The sequence below is a fragment of the Musca domestica genome, unplaced genomic scaffold (assembly GCF_030504385.1).
Source record: "Musca domestica strain aabys unplaced genomic scaffold, Musca_domestica.polishedcontigs.V.1.1 37, whole genome shotgun sequence".
Classification (NCBI taxonomy): domain Eukaryota; kingdom Metazoa; phylum Arthropoda; class Insecta; order Diptera; family Muscidae; genus Musca; species Musca domestica.
In genome coordinates, this window is record NW_026712321.1 from 302,415 (window position 1) to 327,593 (window position 25,179).

Sequence of the window (25,179 nt, forward strand, 5' to 3'; positions counted from 1 at the left end):
ATTAGGTATAGATTAAAAAGTTGTCTCATCTGTTATCTTCGAAAAAAGTGCTTCAATAGATGTCGTTCATGCTGTGAGAGAGATTCAGTAGACTCACTCAATTCTCTCAAACTACAAAATATTGAATATTTTTATGATTCTGTATTATTTATCAATTAAAATCGAAACGGTAACTTTGTTTACATTTACATTATCCAAATATGTCGTGAAATATAAAAATATAGAATTTAAATAGCAGAAAAGTGAATAAATTGTTTTCGAAGTCGAGTGACTTCACTAGCCCTGAGTGACTTGACTGGCCCAAGATCAACAATAGTGACATCTGCCGGAAGGGAAAATTTTAAAACTTTTTAGTCTATACCTTCATTTGTCTATGATATAACGTTATGGAGGAGTTTTACTGTGAGATTCCCCCTCAAAATAAAAAGCACGAAGTCGTGTTGCTCTGCTTTTGCCTTTAGACTTTAAACTGCTGCATAACGGTGATTTCTTCGGCTCTAGCATATTCAAAGAAGAAAGAAACAAACAAACCGAGATAATGTTCGGGTCTACCGTTCGTATTTTAATTTACCACAATCGTCTGTTGTGGGTACTTCTTTCGTGTCTGCTGTGAGATAGGCGAGAGCAAAGTAACAACAATGTGAAAGCCGTTAGGTGGGAGAGAGAAAAGTAATTTAGTTGTATAAACACATTACTTACCCTATAAATAGAAAATCTTTTTTTTTTTTTTTGCATATCTTTGGAAAATCCAAAATAGATTATTAGTTTATTAATTATTTGGCTGATGTTGAAGTGCCAGTTATGTTAATAGCTTTAAAATATGAACCAGCTTTAGTTTGCATGAAAAACACATGGCGACTCAGCTTCACCGATTGATTGATTAGATAAATATTCTATCAAAAACAAGGTGATTCAAATATCGCCTGTGATTAGATAAAAGGAAATGGTAGCCCTCTGTCATGTATGTTGGCTGATTGGTTTGCCCGCCCTCAAGCGCTGCAATTCGTAGCGTGCTTTAACGCTCATTTTCCCGTATCTAAAAAGATCGAATGTTATATATAAAATCCGTTCGCATATTTTCAAATTCAGTTTAAACGTTCGCGTTGAAGCAACTAAACGCCGCTTAAAATTATCGGATATTATTATAATTTATATTCATTGACTTTACCAAATAATAAAGAGAACAAAATGAAAAGAAATGTAAGTGAATTGTGGAAAAATCAAATGTGAAGCGATATAAGACAAGATTTAACATAAAATATGATAGATAAAAAAATAAATAAATGAATAAAAATAATTTTTAATAAAAAATAATTTTTAATAAAAAAATACAAATAAAACTTTTTCAATGTAATTATCGCAAATTTTTTGAAAAAAAAAAAAATAAAAGGATAAATATTAACGAAATTTTGTTGTTGTAAACGAAATTCTTAAAAAAAAAACAAATTCTTGCTATGATTTTACTGCAGCAACTGCAGTGTTTTAACTTTGGTGTTTTTTTTTTGTCGAAATTGACATTGGCGATAAAACTCTGGAGACTAGGCTCTTTAGAAATTAAGGTGAGAATGCTTAATACGCTTTTTGACTGGTTTAATTCATTGACTGGCTTCTTTGGAAAAGAACAAAGGAGCATAGGACCAAAATCGAACTAAGTCAACCTAAAACTTCTTTGCTCCTTTACGAAGAAGTCAGCCGATGACTTAAACCAGTCAAAAAAGCGTTTTATATATTCTCACCTTTACATTCACATCTAAAACGAATATTTTTTTCCACGACGTTTATTTGACAAATTTTCACTGGAAATAGCGTTAAGTGACCACTTCCTGATTCGTTTTCTTTCTAAAAATTCCCAACAAAAAATGCCGACGGCGAATGTATCCGCCAGTTCATGATCATGAATTTTAAAGCCAGTTCATGATTTTGCTAAAAGAAATTCTCCTATGTATTTATCCGGTAAATTATATTATAATATTACATCCGGTAAATAAGAATCTAAATGGATAAACAGAATGCACACGTTGAGGCATTTTTCGGGTTAAACATTATCGACAAAAGAAAGGAAATGTTCAGTATCGAAATCCGTCCTCCTGTAGCTGTTATTTAATCAAAAATATTAAATATTTTTCTTTTTTGATATCGAAAAACAATCAAATTATATCACAGAAAAATGTAGAGCTGGGTATTACTATTTAAATTTATGTTAACTTGATTTAATTGCATGTCAAAAAAGCCAACAAGATTTGCTAAATTTCAGGGTATAGGACTAAAATCTTTCGAACGGATTTTATTTCTTTCAGTGAGATTTTGAAATTTCGCTTTTTTACTATTTTTAACGAACATAATTATTGATTTTTTTTACAATACCTGTATTCCTTAACAATGGATTTGTCATTTGTAATTGCCGTGTTTACACGACATAAGCAAGCCACGGAATCATGGTAGAAAAATACAGGTAGACGCATCAACATTGATATATCAAAAAATTTTAAATGTCTTTTTAAAAATAAGTAGATTTTTATATGATTTCTTATACGACGTCACTCGGAGCTTATTGTAATACGCGTTTTTCAGCAATTTTTACAAATTTAAATAATTGTTCATTCAACATTTTCAATTCCAAAATTGGTTTGACAGTTTATTGTCCCAGCAGCTGTGTCGATGCGTCAACCTATATTCTTCTACCATGCACGGAATAGTACGTTCATATTAAAGTTTTGACCACTTAACCTCCTTTATGAAGAATTTTTTGCAGTAAATGCAAGCAAATTACCAATTTAAAATTGCAGGGTTTACTGAATTCGATAACATGTAAACGTACTATAAGCCTTGTTTAATTATGTTATCGATAATGTATACATATAAAACCTCTATACACCCATGGTAGAAGAATATAGGTAGACGCATCGACAATAAACTGTCAAACCAATTTTGAATTGGAAAATGTTGAATGCAAAATTATTTAAACATGAATTATAGTAACCTCCGAATGAAGTCGTATAAGAAAACATATAAAAATCTACTTATATTTGAAAAATGTTTATAGTTTTTTGACATATTAATGTTCCCAAGCGTTGATGCATCTACCTGTATTCTTCTACCATGTTTACACCGAACATATTTTCAAAAAACGCGTAATTAAGATTGTCAATTCCTATGGGTTTATGTCAAATAGTTAACGAATCTCCGTAGATGTGTAATTTAAACAAACAAAGCGATATTTTGCCTGTGGATTTCCGACATTAGATTTGTTATTATTAATTATGTCACTCAATTAAAGCATAATCAAGAAATAGAACATAATCAACTCTATATACGATTTTTTGCGTTGCTACTTGATTAAAAAGAACCAATAGGACGATGAGAACAGCGGTACTGAGTAATAGCGTGTTTCATTTTTATATGAGAGCGCCAGTCAATGCGTGAGACCGAAAAAAAACGTGCAACCCATTTTTGTCTCCCATCAACAAGTTCAATCTACACGTTTTGTTTAGTCGCGCATAGAACTATATAGATTTTTTCTAAAATGATTTAAATTTTGAGACTTTCTTTACAAAATCACCGATTTGCTGAATTGTGTCACACACACCAAAAATACTGTACTTCCCATATACTATATGCAAGGGTAAAAACTCTCTCCAGACAAAACAACAAGAATTAGAAAACATGTTTAGATCCTAGACATTGTATTTGAATATATATATATACATATATATATATATAGTAGAATAGAGATAAGTCGTGTCTGTTGTCGTTCAGACACACATGCCGACTATCAACAACATTTTTGGCAATTACCATATGTTTTCCGAAGAAATCGCCGTTTGTCTTTGCTCTTAATCAAAGGTCGCAGAGAGTTAAATTTGAATAGCGCACAAAAAAAAGCTGATAAACACAGTCAGTGTGTTTCTGAAATAGTATTCTTTTTTATTGTTGTATTGAAATTGTTTTAATTTCATACTAATTTTTATTGTGAATTTATATTTTTATAATGGATGTATGACCCAAAATTTTGATTCCAGTACAAATTAGATGACTAATGAGAGGTTTATATCAATCTGTCTCTGTCTCTGTAATGTTTTATCCATGAAGTTTTATGAAGAGTTTGTATTGACAACTTCCTGAATAGATGTTTTGTTGTGGTTTGACAAAGTTTAATAAAGTATTTTTACACCAAACATATTTTAATAAATTGCTTTATTTACATTAGATGACAAATTTTCGTAAAACGCATAATTTGGGTTTATTTTGTTTTTTTTTTTTTTTTAACAACCAATTATATGACTCCAAAGCAAGGCCGGCTGATTATCAACTGTCAAACACAACCTTTTCATTCAATAATACAGCATGAAAACATAAACAACTGGGTTAGATGTCAAACAAATATATATTTTAATTACCAAAAAAGAGGATTTTTTCTTGTGGTTGATAGAAACATTGAAAGAAAAAATGTATTCTTCAATAAACAAATAAAATATCAGTGTTCTTGCAATGCAACCAAATGCGTTGTTAAAACAGGAAATATTATTAATAACGAATAATTTTTAATAAAACGATTTTTTAACATTGTCAATTCCATTTAATATATATCAAATATATGACGCGTCGGTGTAAATTAGGTTTCTTATAAATTATATTAATGGTCCTTAGAACCATGGTAGAATCAAGGAGGTAAAGTCATGCAATCATATGTTTAACATTTTTTCAAAAACTATTCATTTGACAACATCTCATTGTCAAAATTTGTATTTATGAATCCATTGTACATACACAATGTAGTGAAATGTGACAAGGTAAATTACAGAAAATGCAGTGATAAGTATGCTGAAATGACTTTACCTTCTTAATTTTACCACGCTTGGAACTTATTTTTGTATTTTGTAAAATAGCATTTAATAGTATGTTTACATATGTGCTGTCACTTTTATTATCCATGTGTATTTCAGTGTCTATGTCAAAATTGCCATTTTACATATGACTCAAAGTTTTTGCTATTACACACTTGCAAATATGTCTCTTTATTTCCTTTGTTTGCATTGTGATTTTATTGCATTTCATTAAAAATGGAAATACTTTACTCATGACAAAAAAAACAAATCTTTTGTTATCGAAAAACTACATATGTGCCATGGTAGAATAATACAGGACAGTAAACTGCCAAACCAATTTTTGAAATTTTAAATGAAAATCTTTTAAACTTGTAATTCGTTTTAAAAAATGCATTTCTTAACCACTTCAATAAAAACCTAATTATTTTTGAAAAATCGTTTAAAAATGTTGACATTACAATGTTCCCAAGCATTAATGCATCTTTTTTTAAAATTTCTCAAAATTAAGTGATTTATGTGTTTTCTTATACAAAGCCAATCGGAGGTTATTATCATATGCATTTTTAAAAAAAATTTCAAATATTTCAATAATTTATAATTAGAAAATTTTTAATTCCAAAATTGTTTTGACAGTTCATTGTCCCAGCAGCTGTGTCGATGCGACTAGCTGTATTTTTTTCAACATGGTATGTATGGTCGTTCATGTATCACACGATATATGCAACTTCTACATATGAAAATTTTACACAATATATATTTAAAAAACATTTCGTCTGATAGAGCCCTTATATTACGACGTGTTTTTGCTAAAACTCTTTAATTTAAGCCGCGTTTTTTGTATAATTTTGAAGGCGTTTTATGTTCTGGCCCACGAAACTATTATTTTACAGTAGCGAATTAGGACATCAAGCTCTGCAGTTCTCTCTCTTTCTCTCTCCCTCTCTCAAATTGAACTGCATAAAATGCAAGCAAGAATTTATGAATGTACATTTTGACATTAAGACCTCAAAGAAACAATTTTGCAAAACTGTAAACAGATGAGTGTACAGGGTTACCTTCGTAATTCTACCATGGTTTTAGCCTTTGCGTAATTAATTTGCCATGAATTGTTTTAATTAAAAATACGACGTTTTTTATAAATCACATCAGTTTATAAAGGGATTTAATAAAATACTTCGTTTTACGACGCAATTTTATCAAAAGTGTTTTATACTTAAGCCTCATTTACACCGAACAATTTTTGTAGAACGGGTTAGAATACAGGTAGACGCAACGACACAGCTACTGGGACAATGAACTGTCAAACCGATTTTGGAATTGAAATTGTTGAATGAAAAAATACTCACATTTGTAAATATTGTTAAAAAATGCATATCAGAAAAACCTCCACTTTGCGTCGTATGAGAAAACTTATAAAAATTTATTTATTTTTGACAAAACATTTTAAAAATTTTGACATATCAACGTTCCCAAGCGTTGATTCATCTACCTACATTCTTCTACCATGGTATATCATAGACAAATTAAGATGTCTTTTTATCCAGGTGGCTCTCATCATGTTTTGCATAGTCAACATGCTGATTTACGCGTTCAACCCACTCGACTTCGAAAACACATTTTATCGTTTTCCAAGAATTCCACTTGATTATTCCGGAATTTTCCGATGTCATCACGTTCTTTTCACATTTCTTTTATTATGGAACATTTTTCAACTGACAAATATTCTACAGACTTCAATATTCTCACCCAAACCCCTGAAACGATATACGCGAAATTTGTTGATCCAATTTTTTTGGAAGATAAACGGTGAGAGCATTTCGTTGTCTATATTTTTATTTGTCTATGGGTATATTCGTTAAATAAATGACGAATGTTCGTTGAACAGATAATTAAGACGTCGATGTAAACAAGGCATTTAATGACATTCATATATTATTAAAACAGGGGATTTTTTACCATTTTTTGTTGTTTTGGAAGAAATATTTAAGTTTATGACGTGTTTTTATTGAAACACTCCAATTAACTGAATATTTTGTTATAACTCTGCACTTCAGTTAAGTTGTAATAAAACATTTCAATAATTAAATGTTTTTTTGTTCTAATTTCAGATTGTTCTTACCCTAATTGTCCTGCTGGCTGTGGCAATTTTATTACCCGCCGTTAAGCTGACGCACAGTATGCCCATCGATGAAGACTATTTAAATGATGATCACAGTGGTGAATACAATGGGCGATTGGATGAAGAAACCAAAGAACAAGTACGTCAATGCGAGGAGGATCAAACTGCCATGGAATTGTGTATGCGCTGTGCAAAAATAACCAAATCGACGACAGTTTATCCACTGTGTTGTGGCAATGTTGAGGGTGTAAAGGAATGGTGTTATGCCTATGTCTATTACCGGGTGGAGCCCCAACTGTAGACTATTGGGAATATTTTAAAAGAACAAGACGTTTTGTTTATAGATGCTGAAGGAATGAAACCTATTTATTTTTTAAGTTATTGAATTGGCTGTGATAGAACAAATTTTTTTTAACTATTATATTTATGAACAAATATTATATGTATTAGGTCCACTCTTTAGAAACATAAGAAAAAGAAAAATGAGAAAAAGAAATCCTTAAAAAAAAAATCCCACAATAAAACAACGTTTATTTTTTTGATAAGTATTCAAATTTTGCATTTTTTTATTTTATTTCATTTTTGTTTTTAGCAAAAATATTTATCATCATTTTTGAAAATTTGTTTTCTATTTTATTTATTTTTTTTTTTTTAACTTAGAATATTTTTTTTTCTTAACATAACATTACAAAATATTAAATCATTCAATGTAGATAATATATATATAGTAATTGGTTTTAGTTTTCTTCTTTCTTTTTTTGTTTTGGAAATCAAGTGTCTTTCTTTGTGATAAGTAAAATGATATGGGGGGTGTGTACAACAAGGATGAAATAATAATAATAATTAAAAAATCTTGCTCTCTCTAAAATGGCACCTAAATTTTTCATATTTTTTTTAACGTGATTTTTTATATATGAAGAAAAAAATAAAGCAAAACATAACAACAAACAAAAAGGGGGAGGGCAAAATAATTTCCAAGTAATAATTTAAAACCATAAAATAAACTAACTAACATGTCAACTAACAAGAAAGACACTGATTTTATAGCAACGACGAATTGTGTTTTTGTATCAACATATTTTTTTGGATTCAATTTCATGGTATAATAAGGCAGGATAGGAAAAGCCTTGTGATTTATTTTCTTTTTTTTTTTTTTTTGTTTCATGTTAAATGCTTACACGTTAGAGGCTAAGGTGTTTAAGGTTATTGTAAGAACTTACCCAAAACAATTCCCCAGGCCATCACACATTGAAGACACGACCACATTCAGGAGGTTGTTACTATTTGCTTTTCTGGCTGTTTGTTATCCTTCGAGGATATATGTACATATTTACAATTAACGTCCTCACAATTACCCATGAGATCATAGGGACACACAACGCCATTCGGATCCAAAGTACTGGAATATAAATTGCGAAGAGATCAAGATAAAAGTACCACAAACTAAAATTTAAAAAAAATGGAAAGATATGATTTTACCCTTCATTGCTACAGCGTATGTGGTCCAATGGTGATATATACGATGGCAACGATTTCCCGGTATCTTCTTCCTCGTCTTCATCTTTTTTGTTCGCTGGCTCCTCATCTTGATTGGCGCTGGCTGGTTTATCACTGCAAAAGGTTTCATATTCACTAATGGAATTTGTATCACAATTATTGTTTGGCGGTCCGCCGGCAACAGCATCATCGACAGCAACAGCAGCATTAGCCGTATCCTGAAACTAACTCAACAAATAATGTTAATAGAATGTGTTAATATCATTTTATGCCGTGATTTGTTTAGAAAGCCGTTTTTTTAAAAAGAATTATCATCACTATGTTTTATAGATATTATTATGTTAAAATATATAGGCAAGTTACTGTTGTCTTGTTGTTTAAACGCACTTCTGTGGAACCGCCAAGTATTTTGGAGGCATCAATTCTTGTGTCAACATTGATTTCAGTTTTATTTATGGCAGGTGTTGAGGGTTTCTTTGAGGTGTCCTCATCGGAAGGAGGTGTTTTCTTTTCGTCTTTATTTTCTTCTTCTTCTTCTGCTTCAATTAGGGCATCTGTCTTTTCCATTAATCCCGTTTTTTCATTAAGTAATGTCTTTATGTTTTCAGCCTTCAGTGAGTTTACTATTTTAATTTCAGCCGCCAATAGTTTTGTTTTATTAATTATATTTTGTTTTAAATCATTATTCAGTCTATAATTGGAAAAGACAAACAAAAAAAGATTATTACAGTTTGTTTGCATTGGCCTTATTCGTTAACGATAGAAGAGGATGAATGAAGTCTCTTTGGGAAAAATTCTAGTTCTAACAGAAAAGGCAACAACTTTTCTATTAAAAATACAAATGGGTTTCCTTATAATAAGAAATAAATAAGAAAGACTCTAGGAAGAGCGAACTTCCTTTGGAAATATCATTCAATTCTAACGAGGAGAATTTATTGATATAAACCCAAGCACCCACATAGTCAGGGGGCCTCCGAAATTTACAGAAGTTTGCTTGAAAACGCCATTTTTATACCCGAAATCGTTTCGAATGATTTTTTCAGCTACATCGGTGAATCCCCTGCTTGCTGTAAATTTGATAAGTAAAAATCTAAGAAGATCGGCGGCTTACCTATATTCTTCGCCCTTTAGAGTTTTTCCCAATCCAATGGCCGCCTTAAACACCTTGCTACGTTTTTGTTTCAACGAGGTTATGACCTCATTTGTCGAACATATTGTTGGATAAATGCGTGATATCTTTTGTTCTTCTTCCTTGTGCTTAGTCTGTAGCAAATCCATTTCGGCTCTTAACTCTCGAAGGCGTTCTTCTAATTGCAATTTATTGACTTTGGCTTTTCTGGCTTCTTCGACCAATTTTAGAGACTTATCCAAATTATTGACAATTCCAGATCTAAACGAATGAAAAAATATAAAATGAATTTCTCTCCCTCTCTACCGTATATGACATGATATCTTACCCAATTTTTGCATATAAATTCTCATAGGAACGCAAAACCTCGGTTTTATGGGTTTTAGAATGGTGAGGTGTTGTGGTTGCCTTGCTTGGGGGGTTTTCATTGCTAGTCACCACCGTCCCCGGCTGCGGCTTATTGGCATTTCTCAATAGAACTTTTTTCACCAGACTTGATTTCTTATCGATTTGTAAATTTTGTTCCTCTTCCATTTTTGTCGTATCATCACTGCATACATTGGGGTTTGTGTCATTTTCACTTGCTTTTTTGTTGTCTTTTTTATTTCTCTGATTTTCCAATAACTTCATGCGGTGGACCAGTTGTCGATACTCATCTTGGGCGGCGGGAGGCAAATGTCTTACAGCCTAAATAACAAAGATATGAAAAGTACTACAAGACAATAGCTAATAATTTTTAAACCTACCACAGGAGTTTTTAGATTGCCATCAGTCTTCGTTTTACTGTCCACTCCAGTAATGGGAGTTTTTGGTGACATTGTCCGGGCAGCTGGTTTTTTCAATACAACAGGAGAACGTTTTCCAGTTGTTTTCGCTTCTTCCGTATTCTGTTGGGCCATGTCAATTGGTGACCGTGACCTTATTGGCGTTAGACAGGGACTCTCCATATTTAAACTCAGTGGGCTGGCATTATCATTGTAATCAATTAAAGGTTTGTAAAAACTATCACAATTAGGCCATTCTTCGTCGCTGGACTCGTTCGATGAATTCTGGACACTTATAACTAGTTGAGCAACATTGCACATATGTTTCACCTGTTCCATGGATGTAATTAAACGCGAATTATCCGCAGGTTTGTTGGCAGGAATGATAGATGGCTCCAATTTGATTTGTTTCGCGGGCGTTGCTTGACTGGTCTGGACAGAATTTTGTTCAGATTTTATGAGAATAACTTTGCGTTTGGTGGTATCAATATTTCGATTTATAACCTTATTGGGTTTGACTATTTTGGTGGTGCGTAAGACGGAGTAGGTTGGCGGTAGCGTTGGTGGCTTAACTGTGGCCGTAACTGTAATTTGTGGTAAGACATTTGGCGTAACTGTATTACTATTTATAACAACTGCCTTGGATGGGTTCAATTTTGTTTGTTTTGCACTGATGGAATTTATTGTTTTTGTTATTGTTTTTGTAGCTTTTTTGACCGCCGACGGCTGCTCAGGTTTTGAACTAATATTTTCCACAGGTTTTTTATTCACACTATTTACATTGTTTTCTTTGAGAGCAGTATTATTTTTACTGATTTCCTTCTTTCTTGGATGGTTGGTATTATCATTGGCCAAAACCGGAAGAGGTTTTGTAACCCTTTCCTCACCACCGGGTTTCTCAATTTCCATAGAAGTGGGTGGTTTATCAATAGTATCCTTTTGAACTACCACAGCCTTTTCTGTTTCCTCCTTTTCCATGGTTGGATGCTCTTCTCGCACTTCATCTATTAAATGCTTAGATACCTGATTTCCTTTTATTGAGATACTCATTTCCGCATTGCCCGCTTCTTTATTAGCATCCAACAACTGCAATTTTGTTGCCGACAAAATTTCGTCTTTAAGTTTTTGTAAACGTCTTTTAATATCTTTATCCATAACAGGAATGTTTTCGGTTTGGTCATTACTTGCATAAGTTACTGCTGATTCAGTTATTTCAGCAGAATCTGGCTGTGCTGGTGGCTCTTGAACATGGTCCAATTCTTCCGCAAATTCATCAAATTTACTTCTATATTTATGCTGATTTGGAACACCATTAAACTGATGCTCATTGTGACCAAAATCACAACCTCTTTCATCCACATACTCATTGCGGGTCATAAGCGTTTCCTCCTTTCCATAAACTCCAATCCCATATCTGCTCTCAAAATCGCGATCCTTACTCATAACATCATCCTGCCTTCGTTCATCCACAGCCCTGTGACTTGATATTTCCTTTATTTCATTGTGGCATTTAAGTTGTTTTGCCTTTCTTTGTAAAGTTACCAAGGCCAGAGATTCCGAATCTCTTGAATTATCTTGTGACGAAATAAGGACATCATTCTTTCTGTGCAAGGGATCACAGGATAAAGGTCTTGAAATATCACGTTCAGTTTTTATGTGGGCTTCATGCGACCCTGACTCTTGACGACATTCCAGTTGTGAGTGAATTTGTAGACGTTTGACAGCTTCTTTGAGAATGGCTTCAGTGGGTTTTGCAATTTTTGGTTTTACATCCATATTCGAGCTAGTGTCTCTCTCGACAACGTTAGGCTTCTTTTGTTGATTTTTGGGCGATTGGAACTTGGCCAATAATAGAGCCCTTAAAGCCATTTCTTCTTCCTCCTCTTGAAGGTCATCTTCCTTAGTTCTGTCTTCTTCTTCTTCTTCTCGGAATTCTGTCTTCACTTCTGGCACAGAAATTGGTTCCATGTTCTGGTTTTGACTGGGATATGATTCGATGGGTTCAAATTCATTATCTAATTCCATATCTTGACCATCACTGTCTTGATATTTGTCAAATGAAATGTCAGGTTGCTTAATGTCTTCATAATCATCCACACCAGGTGGAGGAGGATTCGAGGTATTCACAGGAAACTCTCCAATATAAAACTCACCATTCCCATAGGCACAAAGATTGGCCATGTCTTGCTGGGCGAATGCAGAAAAAGACATCGGTTGCGTCATGGGAACAACACCCCAACAATTATCATTTGCCTCATCGCTATCACTATTTGCAATGTCCATATCGACTGGTTTACAGTCAATTTGAGAACTCTCATCCGGACCATCGAGTAACATTAGCTGCGGGGAAGTTATGGGGCTTACCGTGGCACAAGCATTTTGTGAATCATCGTCTTCTTCCAAATCGATAACCTCTATATCATCCAGTTTTTCTTCGGGCATTATTATTTCATCAAAATCTGTGGGAGAGTACGCCGCCTCGGCATTACGTTTCTTGCGCTCCATGTGTTTCTTGAGAATTGCCGATTTTAGAGCAATAAGACGCAACTCCCTCTCCTCTAAGGAATCGCAAGAATCTTCAGGTACATTGTGTAGATTTTCATTTGGTGGTGGTGGTGGACACATTTCAACTGTATCAGCTTCATCTGCGTCCGCATCCTCAACTATATCAATATTTTGATCATCTGGCTGGAAACTATTAACATTTTCACTGAACATCTCGTCTCTTCGCATTAGTTTTTCCATTAGACCATTTTTATGTTTAGTTTGGCGTGTGGAATTTTTCCTATGTCTGGAAACGGCCAAACGCAGTGTATCCCTAATATTTTCCCTATAGTGGTAATCATCTCTAAAGTCTTCCGCTCCCGAATCCAGGCGTTGGGAGTCTTCACTATCCGATAGGCTAGAAGATAAATCCGTCCCCAGGGAATCTGGCGACACCAAGCCCAATTTAAGATTATCGCCATAATCTCGATATGCATATTTTGCATGTTTTTTCCGCAAGAGCTTTTCTTTTCGTTTACAACGTGTTTTTCTTGACCTTGACGATTTCTTATCAATTTGCGTAGAATGATGTCGATGATGTGTGCTGCTACTGTGATGGCGGTGGTGATGACATTTCACTTTGTGTTCCTTGTTTTTGTGGCGTTTCCTCTTCTTGGGAGTCTTAAATTCTGTCGATGATATCGATGAAACGTCTGTGGGTATGCGTGCAGCACGTTCAATATCTGCAACAGGGAGGGAAGGTATAGATAAAAAAAATCTATTTTGGCTTTCATAGTTGGGGGCCAACCAACTTAAGAAAACTTATCTAAATCGGTCCGTTCGATGAAACCTTATCTTGCAAGTGTTACATATATTTACCATAACTTCTTGAAATCTGCGATATGAATTCAATTTCAGCATTTTTCTCCTCCAATTCTCGAATTCGCTCCCTCATGCCAACCTCTTCATCCGAGGAAATAAGTTCATATTCGTCCACAATTTCTCCCTCTTCAATTCCTAGGCTAGATGGTTCATTTAATTTCATTTTTTCTGTCCTATATATCCTATATATGCTACACTTTGATCACTTCAATTCCCCAAAAAAAAGGAAAAAAGGTATAAGAATCTTTTTTTTCGTCGACTTTGACTTTCATAAGCTCAGAACTAGAGATGGCACTATCGAAAGTATCGATAATTTATTTTGATAGGGGTGTCTATTGTCTCGTGGGAAACCAAAATGAAAGACGTCCCCAACGGAACAAATAATAGCATGTTTCCATTGGAAACCGAACAACGTTGTTCGCTCTCAGAATTAGGTACACGAATTAACCCGTTCATACGGCACGATTCGTAATTCATAGTAAAATAATTCCTTTTTTCAAAAAAATTGTTTGTTGATTTTAAAGGGTATGTATGCGAAAATACATAAAATTCTCACTAATATGAATAGAAGAAATTATTGTTTTTCTCCCAAAGATTTATTATATCATTAATTTTACAATTTTCATTCACTTTTTCAACTTTTTGTGTAAATGTTGACATTTTGAACATATTTTTGTGTTTTTCCATTTTTAAATTCTGCTGAAGAGACACTTGTCAAACATTTTTTCTGCCGATAGAAACATTTTGAAAATATTGACTATTTTGTTTGCAGTTTTCTGTAGAAATTTTAACTCGTGGACCAAATGCGTACCTCGAATGAGAGAGAAAGCAAAATTTACTTTCGTTTGAATGTACATACGCCATTCAACATTGTAGTTTTCATTCATAATTTTCAGTCTTCCCAAAAATTTTTAAAATTTCATTAAATTTTTCTATTTATAATCTTTAAAAGTCATAATTTATTTTTTCGATAAATGCTCTCATTTGTTAGGGATGGGACATATTTTTTCGTTGTTCTGAGAGTGATTTGATTTGAACAACGTACAAATATGAGTGTTCACTCAGGAAATTTTGTGTGAAGAATTAGGTAGTTTTTTCATAGTTAAGGGTCAAACAACGAATAGAGAGCGAATCAAGTGCAGTGGAAACGCCACATAAGAAATCAAAAAGAAATGCCCGATAAAAAAGAACGAGAAAGCAAAATCCCCGAGGGACCTCTGTTGTTTACGAATGAGACATGAGGAAATCGAACCGCTGGCCACATTCATTAAATGAACCGGGGGAGTAAGTTCCTTCAACTCGACGGCCAAAAACGTTTTGTTTGGTGTTGTGACGTAGAGGTTTGGTTTGTTTGGTGCTGTTCTATATATGCTACACTTTGATTACTTCAATTCTCAAAAAAAAAAGATAAAAAGGTTCTTTTTTTTCTTTTTTTGTCGACTTTGACTTTCATAAGTTCAGAACTAGAGATGGAAATATCGATACTGTATTTTAAGAGGGGTATCGATTAACAGTTTTTTTCTATCGATATTATCGGATGAAATGTATGTATCAGTGTTGCCACATCTTGTTTAAGTTTTCGTGGCATGTGGGCCCATGTGCAATTAGTGTCATTTGTAGTTTTTGTATAATGCATCCCCCCTTTTTGCTACATGATTTGATTAAATATTACATTGCAAAAATAATATTTTTTTTCTAAATTTCAAATCTGAGAATGTCTTCAGAATTCGCGCCGTTTTTTGGTAAAAAGTCATCCAGTTTGAGTTTTCGTTTTAGTACAGAATCAATAAGCAGTATTGGCAACATTTTTCACCTGTTATTTCTGGGGTTTTGATCCATAAAGACTGACTTAAAATTAAACCTCTTTCAAAGATTTCTTAAAAACCAACATCACCGTGGCAGTTTTCTAAAGATGAAAGGTTTAAAAACTATATTTTCATATGCTTAAAGCTGCCCTCAGGCACACCAACAGTTAGGCCAACTTGTGACGAGTTGGTACAACTATTGGTGCGTCTGAGGGCTAGTTGTACAACTTTTTCGAAAGTTGGTTGAAGTTGGATGGAAATATCAAAAATTTTTGATAATTTCGTAAGTTGGGCCAACTGTTGTTGCGTGCGAGGGCAAGTTGTACCAACTTCAGTGTTTTCTTCATTTATGTCTTGACTTTGGTGAAGCAGCACATACATAAGCTGAGCACAAGAAGAGAAACGAAAACAAAACATAATCATAAAACAAAACAAGAAAAAAAATAAATAAAATAAAACATAAATAAAAATGAGTGATTGCGAAGAGGAAGAATATTTTTTTTTTCATTTTTCAAAACAATTAATACATACATAAAATTGGCAGAAGTCGGGCACACTTAGAAAAAAATTGTAAACAGCTGATGGCTCTACCTTACCTTTTTATTGTACCATGCCAAAAACTAAGTCCTGAATTCGCCTTCCGTTCAATACCAAGAAAAGATAAATAAAATTCGTCTTCCTAATATATGGAAGATTGTTTTTACGTGCCGTTGTATTTGTTAACATTTTTTAGTATAGAATAGTGTTGGCATGTTTGTTCGGGATACCGTAGCATTTGTTTTTGCAAAATAGTCAGGCTTAATCCCATTATAGTAGTTTTTATAAAAACAACGTTTGTTTATTAGTGGAGGAAGATGGTAATGTTTCCAGGGAGTTACCGGGGGGTTCGGTTTATTAAATTCATCAATTTTATATCAATTTCTCGCAGAAAAAAATTTGACAGTAAGAGAAAAACTAAGGTCTGAATTCGCCAACTGTTCAATTTCAACAAAATATAAATGCAATTCGTCTTCCTAAGATATGGAACATAGAATTATTTTTACCTGCCAAGGAATGCCGAAAATAACAGATTATTTATTAATATTTTAAATATCCCACTCGTCATAAGGAAATATTTTTTGTATATAAAAACTACCTATTTTTGTTTTTCCATAAAATACTTCGAAACAGGGTTGTATTTTGCAACCATATACACACTGATTCGATTGTTTTTATTCACCGTCAAGTTTTTTTAACGACAGTAAATGTTAACAATTTTTGAAATCCCCAAATATTAAAAAAACAGATGATGATGACAAAAGAGCAAATGATGATGACAAATAAAAGAACAGCAATACGGAACGAAAGATTAATACAATCAAAGCTTTTCATTGACAATTTGTCAGTATGGTTACATGACAGAGACAAATTTTGGTATTTTGATAATAAATTCATGAACTCAATTGTCTCGCATTTTGTTAAAGTTTTTTCAGAGCTGCTTTGCTTCCTCATTCTACCATGAATCATTAAAATTGCATATTTTATTAAATAACGCCATTCAGTGAGTACCCTTAATACCCAAGTGCAACTCTAAACATGTCCAAACTACAACCCTGTACAATTTAACGAAGCACAGTTGATAAATTTCGTCCGTTTCAGGCTAAAGTTTCGTTAAATTACTGTTCAGCGGCCTCGTGTGTGTTTCCGGTCTTTTTTACTTAGGTCGCCAAGCAAAATGCAACAGAAAGTGAGTTTCAGTGAATTTATAAAGAAATTGTGGCAAAAATGAACTGATTTGTGGAAATTTCTTTACAGCGCAGGGAACCTATTCATGCTGTTCAAGTCTTTGGACGCAAAGTAAGTACATCGAGTGAAGGACAAGCAATGGTTTCAACAACACAACACACGTGCTTAATAAACGAGAGATGATAAGAGAAAAAAAATGTCTGCCATTAATGCTAATTGAGTGACTGGCTTTAGTGTGTAGATTTCCTCAATAAAGGCGGTGTAGTGTGTATGAAACGTGATGTGTTTTCCTTCAAACGTGTCTGTGTCCGAGCATGCTTACTAATTGTCGTTTCATGTTTTTCTTTTAGAAAACTGCCACCGCTGTAGCCTACTGCAAACGCGGTCGTGGTCTACTCCGCGTCAATGGCCGTCCTTTGGAACAAATTGAACCCAAAGTTTTGCAATACAAATTGCAAGAACCTTTGTTGTTGCTTGGCAAGGTAAGAAACGTTGTGGTGAAGCATAAAATATGCCAGTGACATTTTCATGATGATTATTACTTATCCCGAAATTGATTTTCCCAATGAAAAGAATTTTATGCCTAACTGAGAAGATTATTGCCCCAATAAAATTGTTGTTTGTGAAGATGTGAATGTGTCTAATGCTCTTTTTTTGTTTGTGTTTTTTAGGAAAAGTTTGATGGTGTAGATATCCGTGTCCGTGTTAACGGTGGTGGTCATGTCGCCCAAATCTATGCTATCCGTCAAGCCATCTCCAAGGCTTTGATTGCTTTCTATCAAAAATGTAAGTATAATTCTCGGTTTATGTGTTTAATTAAAATGTGTGCCTGTTGTTCCAGATTTTCATTGGAATTGAAAAAAGTTTTCCCTTGAAAGATACCTATCAGGCAGATTAAATTATGGCTAAACATTTTACCAACCAAAAATGTCGCTCTCAAACATATTTTGGGTGTTGCGTTAGCCACATTTGCGAAAATTATCTAGTAACTCAAAAAGAGCCTTGTTAATACCAGATTTTTGTTGGATGTCATTTTAAATAATTTGTTAGTGTCCAATGAAAGATAGAAACAAAGGTAGATTAAAACAAAAGGTTAAACATTTACCAACCAAATTTCGATTACCATTTCATAGACAATTTGGGTGATGTTGGAACCACAACTGAAATGTTTCAAATAAACAATTAAGCTAGTATCCCTAAAGCCTTGTTCGTACCAGATTTTTGTTGAGTGTCACTTTTTTTAAATAAAAGCAGCAGTGTTCAATGAAAGATAGAAACAAAGGTAGACAAACCTTGTAACCAAGGGGTTAAACATTTACCAACCAAATTTTGAATTTTCCCTAAACAATTTGGGTGATGTTGTAAGCACATTTAAACAAGTTTTGGTCCACGAAATAAGCCCTTGCCAGATGTTTGTTTGGAAACTACTTATTCCTTTTAAACGAGTTCAAAACCTGGGCAATAGAAAAAGTGCTGGGTATTTTTGCTTGAAGCTGGCACCTATTTGAGCTAGTTACAATAAAATGCACCAAGGACATTTGCATAGAATTTAAATCCAGTTTTATTTATGATACACTAATATCCCCGATTAATGACTACTAATTAAAATCATTTTTCTTGTTTTCTATTTTAGATGTCGATGAAGCCTCCAAGAAGGAAATTAAAGACATTTTGATCCAATACGACAGAACCTTGTTGGTTGGTGATCCACGTCGCTGCGAACCCAAGAAATTCGGTGGTCCAGGTGCCCGTGCTCGCTACCAAAAATCATACCGTTAAGATCATATGGCCTATTATTTTGTCGTGTATGTTTTTGCTTATAGCAAATACTAATAAAAGAAATTTTTGTTTAAGAAACTTACACTAGAAAGAAAATCTATTTTAATTTTTGGTAAACAAAAAGTAAAAAGAAAGAATGGGAAGAGGGTTGGGGAGATACAAGCCTACTGGGTGGAATATTGTCCAATCCAAGTTTATTCAAAAAAGGTTCAAGGTATCCAGAACTTCTGATTTATTTTCTAGTCTTTGTACAGAAGAGATTGTCCTGGGTGAGCACCATGGATGGGAGCTCTAGGAATACAGAATTTTGTTAAACTCCATAAAATTAAATTTATATTTATGTGAATTTAATATTACAAAGTATACAGACTAAAATCAGATATATTCGCAATGTTTATCTTCTGCCCTTTCCCGGTTTTATACCTTTGGCAGGAAATGTTTACAGTAATATGTTATCAGTTCAATGTGAATACCAAGATCGGCAATTTATTTTTACTGCATTTGATCGCAGTTTTTTCTGCATCAAAGCAAGGCCATTACCGTGGCCCAGTTATTAGGTCCCCAATCGAAACCAGCTGACTACGAAATTAAATATCAGAATCATGGCAGAAGAATGCAGGTAGATGCATCAACGCTTTGGAGCATTGATATGTCAAAAAATTTAAATGTTCTTTAAAATATAAGTAGATTTTAATGTTTTCTTATACGGCGTCATTCGAAGGTTATTATAATTCGTGTTTTTCAACAATTTTTGCAAATTTAAATAATTTTTCATTCAACATTTTCAATTCCAAAACTGGTTTGACAGTTCATTGTCCCAGCAGCTGTGTCGATGCGTCTACCTATATTCTTCTACCATGATCAGAATGTAGTATTGGGATTGAAATCGACAAATGAAAAACAAGTAGCCAAGAAAGGGAAACAAATTTTGACATTCTAATGTTTAATATTTCTTATTGCGCCTATATAAGTTTGGCAAAAACATAATTGTGATTTGAAATTCAATGAAATTCAAATCATAGTAGAGCTAATAGTACAGTGTTTATTGTCAAAAATAGTCGTCTTTTTCGGCTTTCAATTTTTTCAGAAGAAAATTGCATTTTTGACACCAGCGTTGGGAACTTTTTAAACACTTAACAACTAAATTTTTATCACAAAACTTTCGGTATGTAAAATATACGAATATGCCACAAGAAAGTAGAGTGGCTATATTTTAAGGTAAAACAAATTCCTTAAAGCATTCCCTCCAGATTTTGGCCCAAAAGTTTATTTTATGTAAAATTATTTCTTATATTTTTATTAAACCTATTCTATAGATAAATTGAAAAATATGTTTATATACCCTTTTCAATTTTCCACCTCTGGCGGTAAATGTAAACAAAAATATGTTACCATTTCAAAGTGAATACCTAAAGCAGCAAATCAATTTTTAAATATGGAATTCATGAAATAAAACCTAGTTTACTTATGGAATTGTGGGGTTTGTTCTTCAAAGTATCTGGTAAAAAAAATGTTTGCTCCAATAAATTCATGTTTTTAATGCAAATCCAGTACTAAAGGTGAACATCATATGTTATCATTTGAAAGTGATTGTCCAACACGGCAAATATTATTAAATCGACTCTGTACTCACAAATGGACGCTATTTGTTGTAGCGCGTCTTTTCTTCCACTAAAGGACTAAAGGAATTAAAAAACAGAATATTTTGCCTTCCAACATAAAGAAATAGTGAAGCAATTGTCAATACCAAGAAAACAGCTCTTTCAGTGGAAATTTCAGGATAAAAATTGGTCTCTAAACTTTTATGGAAAACAAGTAATTTTTTCAGAAGCAAAATAGAAACGCAGAGTAACATTTTTTAAATTCCAACGGACTACTGATAAAAGAATTAATTTAACATGTACATCAAATCCGTGGTCATCGATGGCTTCAAATCCTATGGTCGTCGCACAGAAATTCATGGTTTCGATCCAGAATTTACAGCAATTACTGGTCTCAATGGAACCGGCAAATCAAATATACTCGACTCAATCTGCTTTGTGTTGGGCATTATGAATTTGGGCCAGGTGAGAGCAGCTTCCCTGCAAGATTTGGTGTACAAGAGTGGTCAGGCTGGCATAACCAAGGCGACGGTTACATTGATTTTTGACAACACAAATCCCAACCAATGTCCTTTGGGTTATGAAAAGTGCCGTGAGATATCGGTAACTAGACAAATTGTGGTTGGCGGCAAGAACAAATATTTAATTAATGGCAAATTGGTACAGAACAAAAAGGTGTCGGATTTCTTTTGTTCCGTTCAGCTGAATGTGAACAATCCGAATTTCTTGATTATGCAGGGACGCATTACCAAGGTGTTGAATATGAAACCACATGAGGTAAGAAATAATTTTTTATTAGAATTTACACATTTTGTCATGAATTATTTTGCAGATTTTGTCTATGATTGAGGAGGCTGCTGGCACCAGTATGTATGAAACAAAACGTGAAGCCACCACCAAGTTGATTGAAAAGAAAGATGCCAAAGTGCGGGAAACCAACACCCTGCTGCAGGAAGAAGTCGAGCCGAAACTGGATAAATTGCGCCGAGAACGAGCGGCTTATATGGACTTTCAAAAAATATGTCGTGATATTGAGTATCTGACTAGAATCCATATTTCATATCGCTGGTTGAAATATAATGAGGCTCTAAAATCAATAGAGGCTAATATTGAAAAACTCACGAAACGCATTGAGGCGGACAAACAAAATATTGTTGAAAATGATGCTGAACGGGAGAAATTGACAGAGGCTGCCAAGGAATTGCAACAAAAAATTGATACTGAAAGTGGTGGGGAGTTAAAACAAATCGAGTCGGAACTAGAAGTCCAATTGCAACATGAAGGTAAATCATCGGGTAATCTCAAGGCTGGCCAGGGAGCCGTCGATCAGGAAGAGAAGAAACTGAAGGCACTGTTAAAAAGTATGGCCGACGATGAGAAAAGTCTAAAAGCCAAAGAGTCTGAGATGGCCAAGGTGAAGGATTTATTTCAAGGGCTTAAGGAAGCTGATGAACGGGATGCTCTGGCCTATGAAGAGGCACAAAAGAAATTTGAGGCCGTTACTCAGGGCCTGACTACGAGTGAAGATGGTCAGGCTTCATCACTGCAGGATCAGTTAATGCGTTAGTAGTTTTTTTTTAATGTGGAAGTGCATTCTAATGTTGTTTCTTCTCATTTTATAGAGGCCAAAAAGGCAATGAGTGAAGCTCAGACAACCATAAAAACATCGGATATGGAATTACGCCATTGTCGTACTGTTTTGAAGCAAAAGGAAAGCGAAACCCAATCCAATGATGCAGCCTATAACAAGGATAAAAATCTACTGGACAATCTCACCATCGAAATCCAGGGTATAGAACAAAAACTGCAATCCATCGATTATGAAGATGGGGCATTTGAACGTCTGCAGGAACGTAAAAATATTCTGCATAATGAAATTAGACAACTACAACAACAGTTGGATCGTCGCAATGCCTATCGTTATGAGTTACAGTATAGAGATCCTGAACCGGGCTTTGATCGCAGTAAAGTACGTGGAATGGTGGGCAAACTGTTTGATGTCATTGATGAAAAAAATTGCTTGGCATTGATGATGACTGCATCGGGAAGTGTAAGTAGGAAATGGAATTTACTCCAAAGTCTATTTTTCACACTTTTGTATGTATTTCCTTAGTTATACAGCCATGTTACTGACGATGATGTTACCAGCAAGAAAATTCTACAGAAGGGCCAGCTGCAACAACGTGTCACAATTATACCCATAAACAAAATTTCATCCCATCCCATTAGCGCCAAAGTTGTGGAGGCTGCCCAACGTATAGGAGGCAAGGAAAATGTGGATTCAGCATTGAATTTGATACGTTATGATCCCTACTATGACCCAGTAATGAAATTTGTCTTTGGTCATACCTTAGTTTGTCGCGATTTGAATGTGGCCAAACAGGTAAGGAGAAATACCTAAAATCCCTAAAATTGTTTTATTAATTCTTCTTTTTTAGGTAACCTATCATCGTGAGGTACGTTGTCGTTCGGTGACATTGGAAGGTGATGTTGTTGATCCGGAGGGTACATTGTCTGGTGGTTCCAAACCCAAGGGTGGCAACATTCTACAAGAACTTGCCGAAATTAAACGTTTGGAAAGGGAAATAAGAGCACGCAAACAAGAAATGCAACAAATCGATAGAGATTTAAATAATGTGGAGAACAAAGCTAGAACTTATAATAAACTTAAAGAAACCTTGGAATTGAGACAGCATGAGATCAACACCTGTAAACAACGTTTGGGACAAACAACATTCCAGCAACATCAGGAGGAAATACTGTCACTTAAGGAGAGAATAAAATCTCTTGAGGAAGATCTCGTAAAGGCGCGAGAAACACAAAAATCTTCACAGGCAAAGGCCAAGGATATTGAAGCAAAATTGGCTGACGCCAAAGGTTTTCGTGAACGCGAATTAAAGGCAGCCTCCGAGGCCATGAAACAGGCCAAAATCAAAGCCGAAAAGTCCAGTGCCAACTGGAAGAAACATGAACAGGGTTATGAAACATTGCAAATGGAAATTGAAGCCTTGCAAAAGGATATCGCCAGTGCCAAGGAGCAACGTGCCACTATAGAAGCTAATATTGCCAGCCTTAAGGAGGGACTGGAAGAAATGCGGGCCAAATCTAAAGAAGCTGCCGAGGTGGTGGCCCAGCTGAGACGACGCATTAAGGATCAAAAGGATAAAATAAGTTCGCAAAATAAAGAACTGAAAAACATGTATGTAAAGAGAGATAGGCTGGAAAAACACAACCAAGAGCTTACCTTGGACATAAAGAAACGAGAGAATGAGGTAAACAAGGTACGATCCGACAGCAAAGACTCGACAAAGAAATTGGAAAATCTTGAAAGCAAATATCCCTGGATAAATGAAGACAAGGAATTCTTTGGTACAAAAAATACCCGCTACGACTACTCCAAAGAGAACCCCGTAGAAGCTGGCGAAAAATTGTCGTCAATGATTGAACAAAAAGAGAAAATGGAACGTCACATTAATCTCAAGGCCATGGTGTTGCTGGAACGCGAAGAGGAGCAATATCAAGAGACAATGCGTCGCAAGAAAATCGTTGAGCAAGACAAGGAGAAGATCAAGGACATCATCTGCAAAATGGACGAAAAGAAACGTGAAAAAGTGGAAAAAGCCTGGAAGGTTGTTGATGAAAATTTCAGCAGCATCTTTAGTACATTGTTGCAGGGAGCCCAGGCTCGTCTGAATCCAGTTAAACAAAATGGTCATCTATCCGGTTTGGAAATTAAGGTGGGCTTCAATGGCGTGTGGAAAGAATCTCTGGGTGAATTGTCGGGTGGTCAACGTTCGCTGGTAGCCTTATCATTGGTCTTGGCTATGTTGAAATTCTCCCCCGCTCCTTTATATATCCTCGATGAAGTTGATGCTGCTTTGGATATGTCGCACACGCAAAATATTGGCAATATGTTAAAGAAACATTTCACCGCCTCGCAATTTATAATTGTGTCGCTTAAGGATGGTATGTTCAATAATGCCAACGTATTGTTCCGTACCAAATTCGAAGAGGGCGTTTCAGCTGTTACACGTACCGTAAATCCAAAACTGGGGCGTAAATAGAGAAGTATTATTAGCATTTTGTTTGATGTTAAGTTGCATATGCATGTAGATATAAGCACTGTTTTTTTTTAAATAAAGTAATAATTTAAGAGTTTAATTATTGTATTTTCTTCATGTTTTAATTGGTTTTGAATGAAGGTTTAAATAAGTAGAAATGAATAATGTAAATCAAGGCTCTAGCTGCCTGTCTGCCCATATCCTGTTAAAACAGCTGATGTCTTCTATGGGTTATTGAAAACGTATTGTAAGATTTGTATTCTCCCACCAAATGGATGGTTTTAGGATCTGTTACTGTATGGCAATTCGAAAGTGAATGCGAACGCAATTCATGTGTATTTTTTCCAAAACTTTTGGTTATTTCAAAATTACCCTACTCATGATTCCATTTTCGATTTTTAAAGTTTTCAGCCACAATTTCCAAAATTATTCTGTGGTATTTCGGTACTTTTGGGGATAGACCTACAAATTTGGCCCCTATATACTTTCCTCTAATGGCATATAAGC

The 25,179-nt window shown here is 34.3% G+C and overlaps 4 protein-coding genes across 4 annotated transcripts; 3 read left to right on the forward strand and 1 right to left on the reverse strand.

The window, feature by feature from the left end:
• The first annotated feature begins 1,052 nt into the window (after positions 1 to 1,052).
• On the forward strand, positions 1,053 to 7,493 carry LOC101901173 (uncharacterized). The gene is made up of 2 exons (XM_005176815.4): positions 1,053 to 1,200; positions 6,935 to 7,493. Exons 1-2 carry the CDS (start codon positions 1,189 to 1,191, stop codon positions 7,244 to 7,246), a joined length of 324 nt encoding a protein of 107 aa, XP_005176872.1. The 5' UTR covers positions 1,053 to 1,188; the 3' UTR covers positions 7,247 to 7,493.
• Positions 7,494 to 8,078: 585 nt separating this feature from the next.
• On the reverse strand, positions 8,079 to 13,945 carry LOC101900824 (uncharacterized). Its single transcript, XM_005176813.4, has 7 exons — positions 13,699 to 13,945; positions 10,318 to 13,562; positions 9,900 to 10,258; positions 9,554 to 9,832; positions 8,830 to 9,133; positions 8,425 to 8,666; positions 8,079 to 8,344 (listed from the first exon to the last, which is right to left on the reverse strand). Exons 1-7 carry the CDS (start codon positions 13,862 to 13,864, stop codon positions 8,212 to 8,214), a joined length of 4,728 nt encoding a protein of 1,575 aa, XP_005176870.1. The 5' UTR covers positions 13,865 to 13,945; the 3' UTR covers positions 8,079 to 8,211.
• A 3,169-nt stretch (positions 13,946 to 17,114) lies between these two features.
• Positions 17,115 to 19,092, forward strand: LOC101901000 (small ribosomal subunit protein uS9). The gene is made up of 5 exons (XM_005176814.4): positions 17,115 to 17,232; positions 17,301 to 17,342; positions 17,582 to 17,713; positions 17,903 to 18,017; positions 18,865 to 19,092. Exons 1-5 carry the CDS (start codon positions 17,221 to 17,223, stop codon positions 19,008 to 19,010), a joined length of 447 nt encoding a protein of 148 aa, XP_005176871.1. The 5' UTR covers positions 17,115 to 17,220; the 3' UTR covers positions 19,011 to 19,092.
• Positions 19,093 to 20,618: 1,526 nt separating this feature from the next.
• On the forward strand, positions 20,619 to 24,772 carry LOC101888404 (structural maintenance of chromosomes protein 2). The gene is made up of 5 exons (XM_005176826.4): positions 20,619 to 21,388; positions 21,444 to 22,173; positions 22,234 to 22,661; positions 22,725 to 22,994; positions 23,050 to 24,772. Exons 1-5 carry the CDS (start codon positions 20,909 to 20,911, stop codon positions 24,673 to 24,675), a joined length of 3,534 nt encoding a protein of 1,177 aa, XP_005176883.1. The 5' UTR covers positions 20,619 to 20,908; the 3' UTR covers positions 24,676 to 24,772.
• Positions 24,773 to 25,179: the final 407 nt, after the last annotated feature.

Bases quoted from the DNA above. Each gene is read 5' to 3' on its own strand.
- LOC101888404 (XM_005176826.4), top strand. From the start codon at position 20,909: ATGTACATCAAATCCGTGGTCATCGATGGCTTCAAATCCTATGGTCGT. The intron at 22,174-22,233 runs GTTAGTAGTTTT...CTCATTTTATAG, and splicing joins ACTGCAGGATCAGTTAATGC to AGGCCAAAAAGGCAATGAGT. The intron at 22,995-23,049 runs GTAAGGAGAAAT...CTTCTTTTTTAG, and splicing joins ATTTGAATGTGGCCAAACAG to GTAACCTATCATCGTGAGGT.
- LOC101901000 (XM_005176814.4), top strand. The intron at 17,714-17,902 runs GTAAGAAACGTT...TGTGTTTTTTAG, and splicing joins CTTTGTTGTTGCTTGGCAAG to GAAAAGTTTGATGGTGTAGA. The intron at 18,018-18,864 runs GTAAGTATAATT...TTTCTATTTTAG, and splicing joins GATTGCTTTCTATCAAAAAT to ATGTCGATGAAGCCTCCAAG.
- LOC101900824 (XM_005176813.4), bottom strand. From the start codon at position 13,864: ATGAAATTAAATGAACCATCTAGCCTAGGAATTGAAGAGGGAGAAATT. The intron at 8,667-8,829 runs GTGCGTTTAAAC...TTGTTGAGTTAG, and splicing joins TACTTGGCGGTTCCACAGAA to TTTCAGGATACGGCTAATGC. The intron at 8,345-8,424 runs GTAAAATCATAT...TTTATATTCCAG, and splicing joins ATACGCTGTAGCAATGAAGG to TACTTTGGATCCGAATGGCG.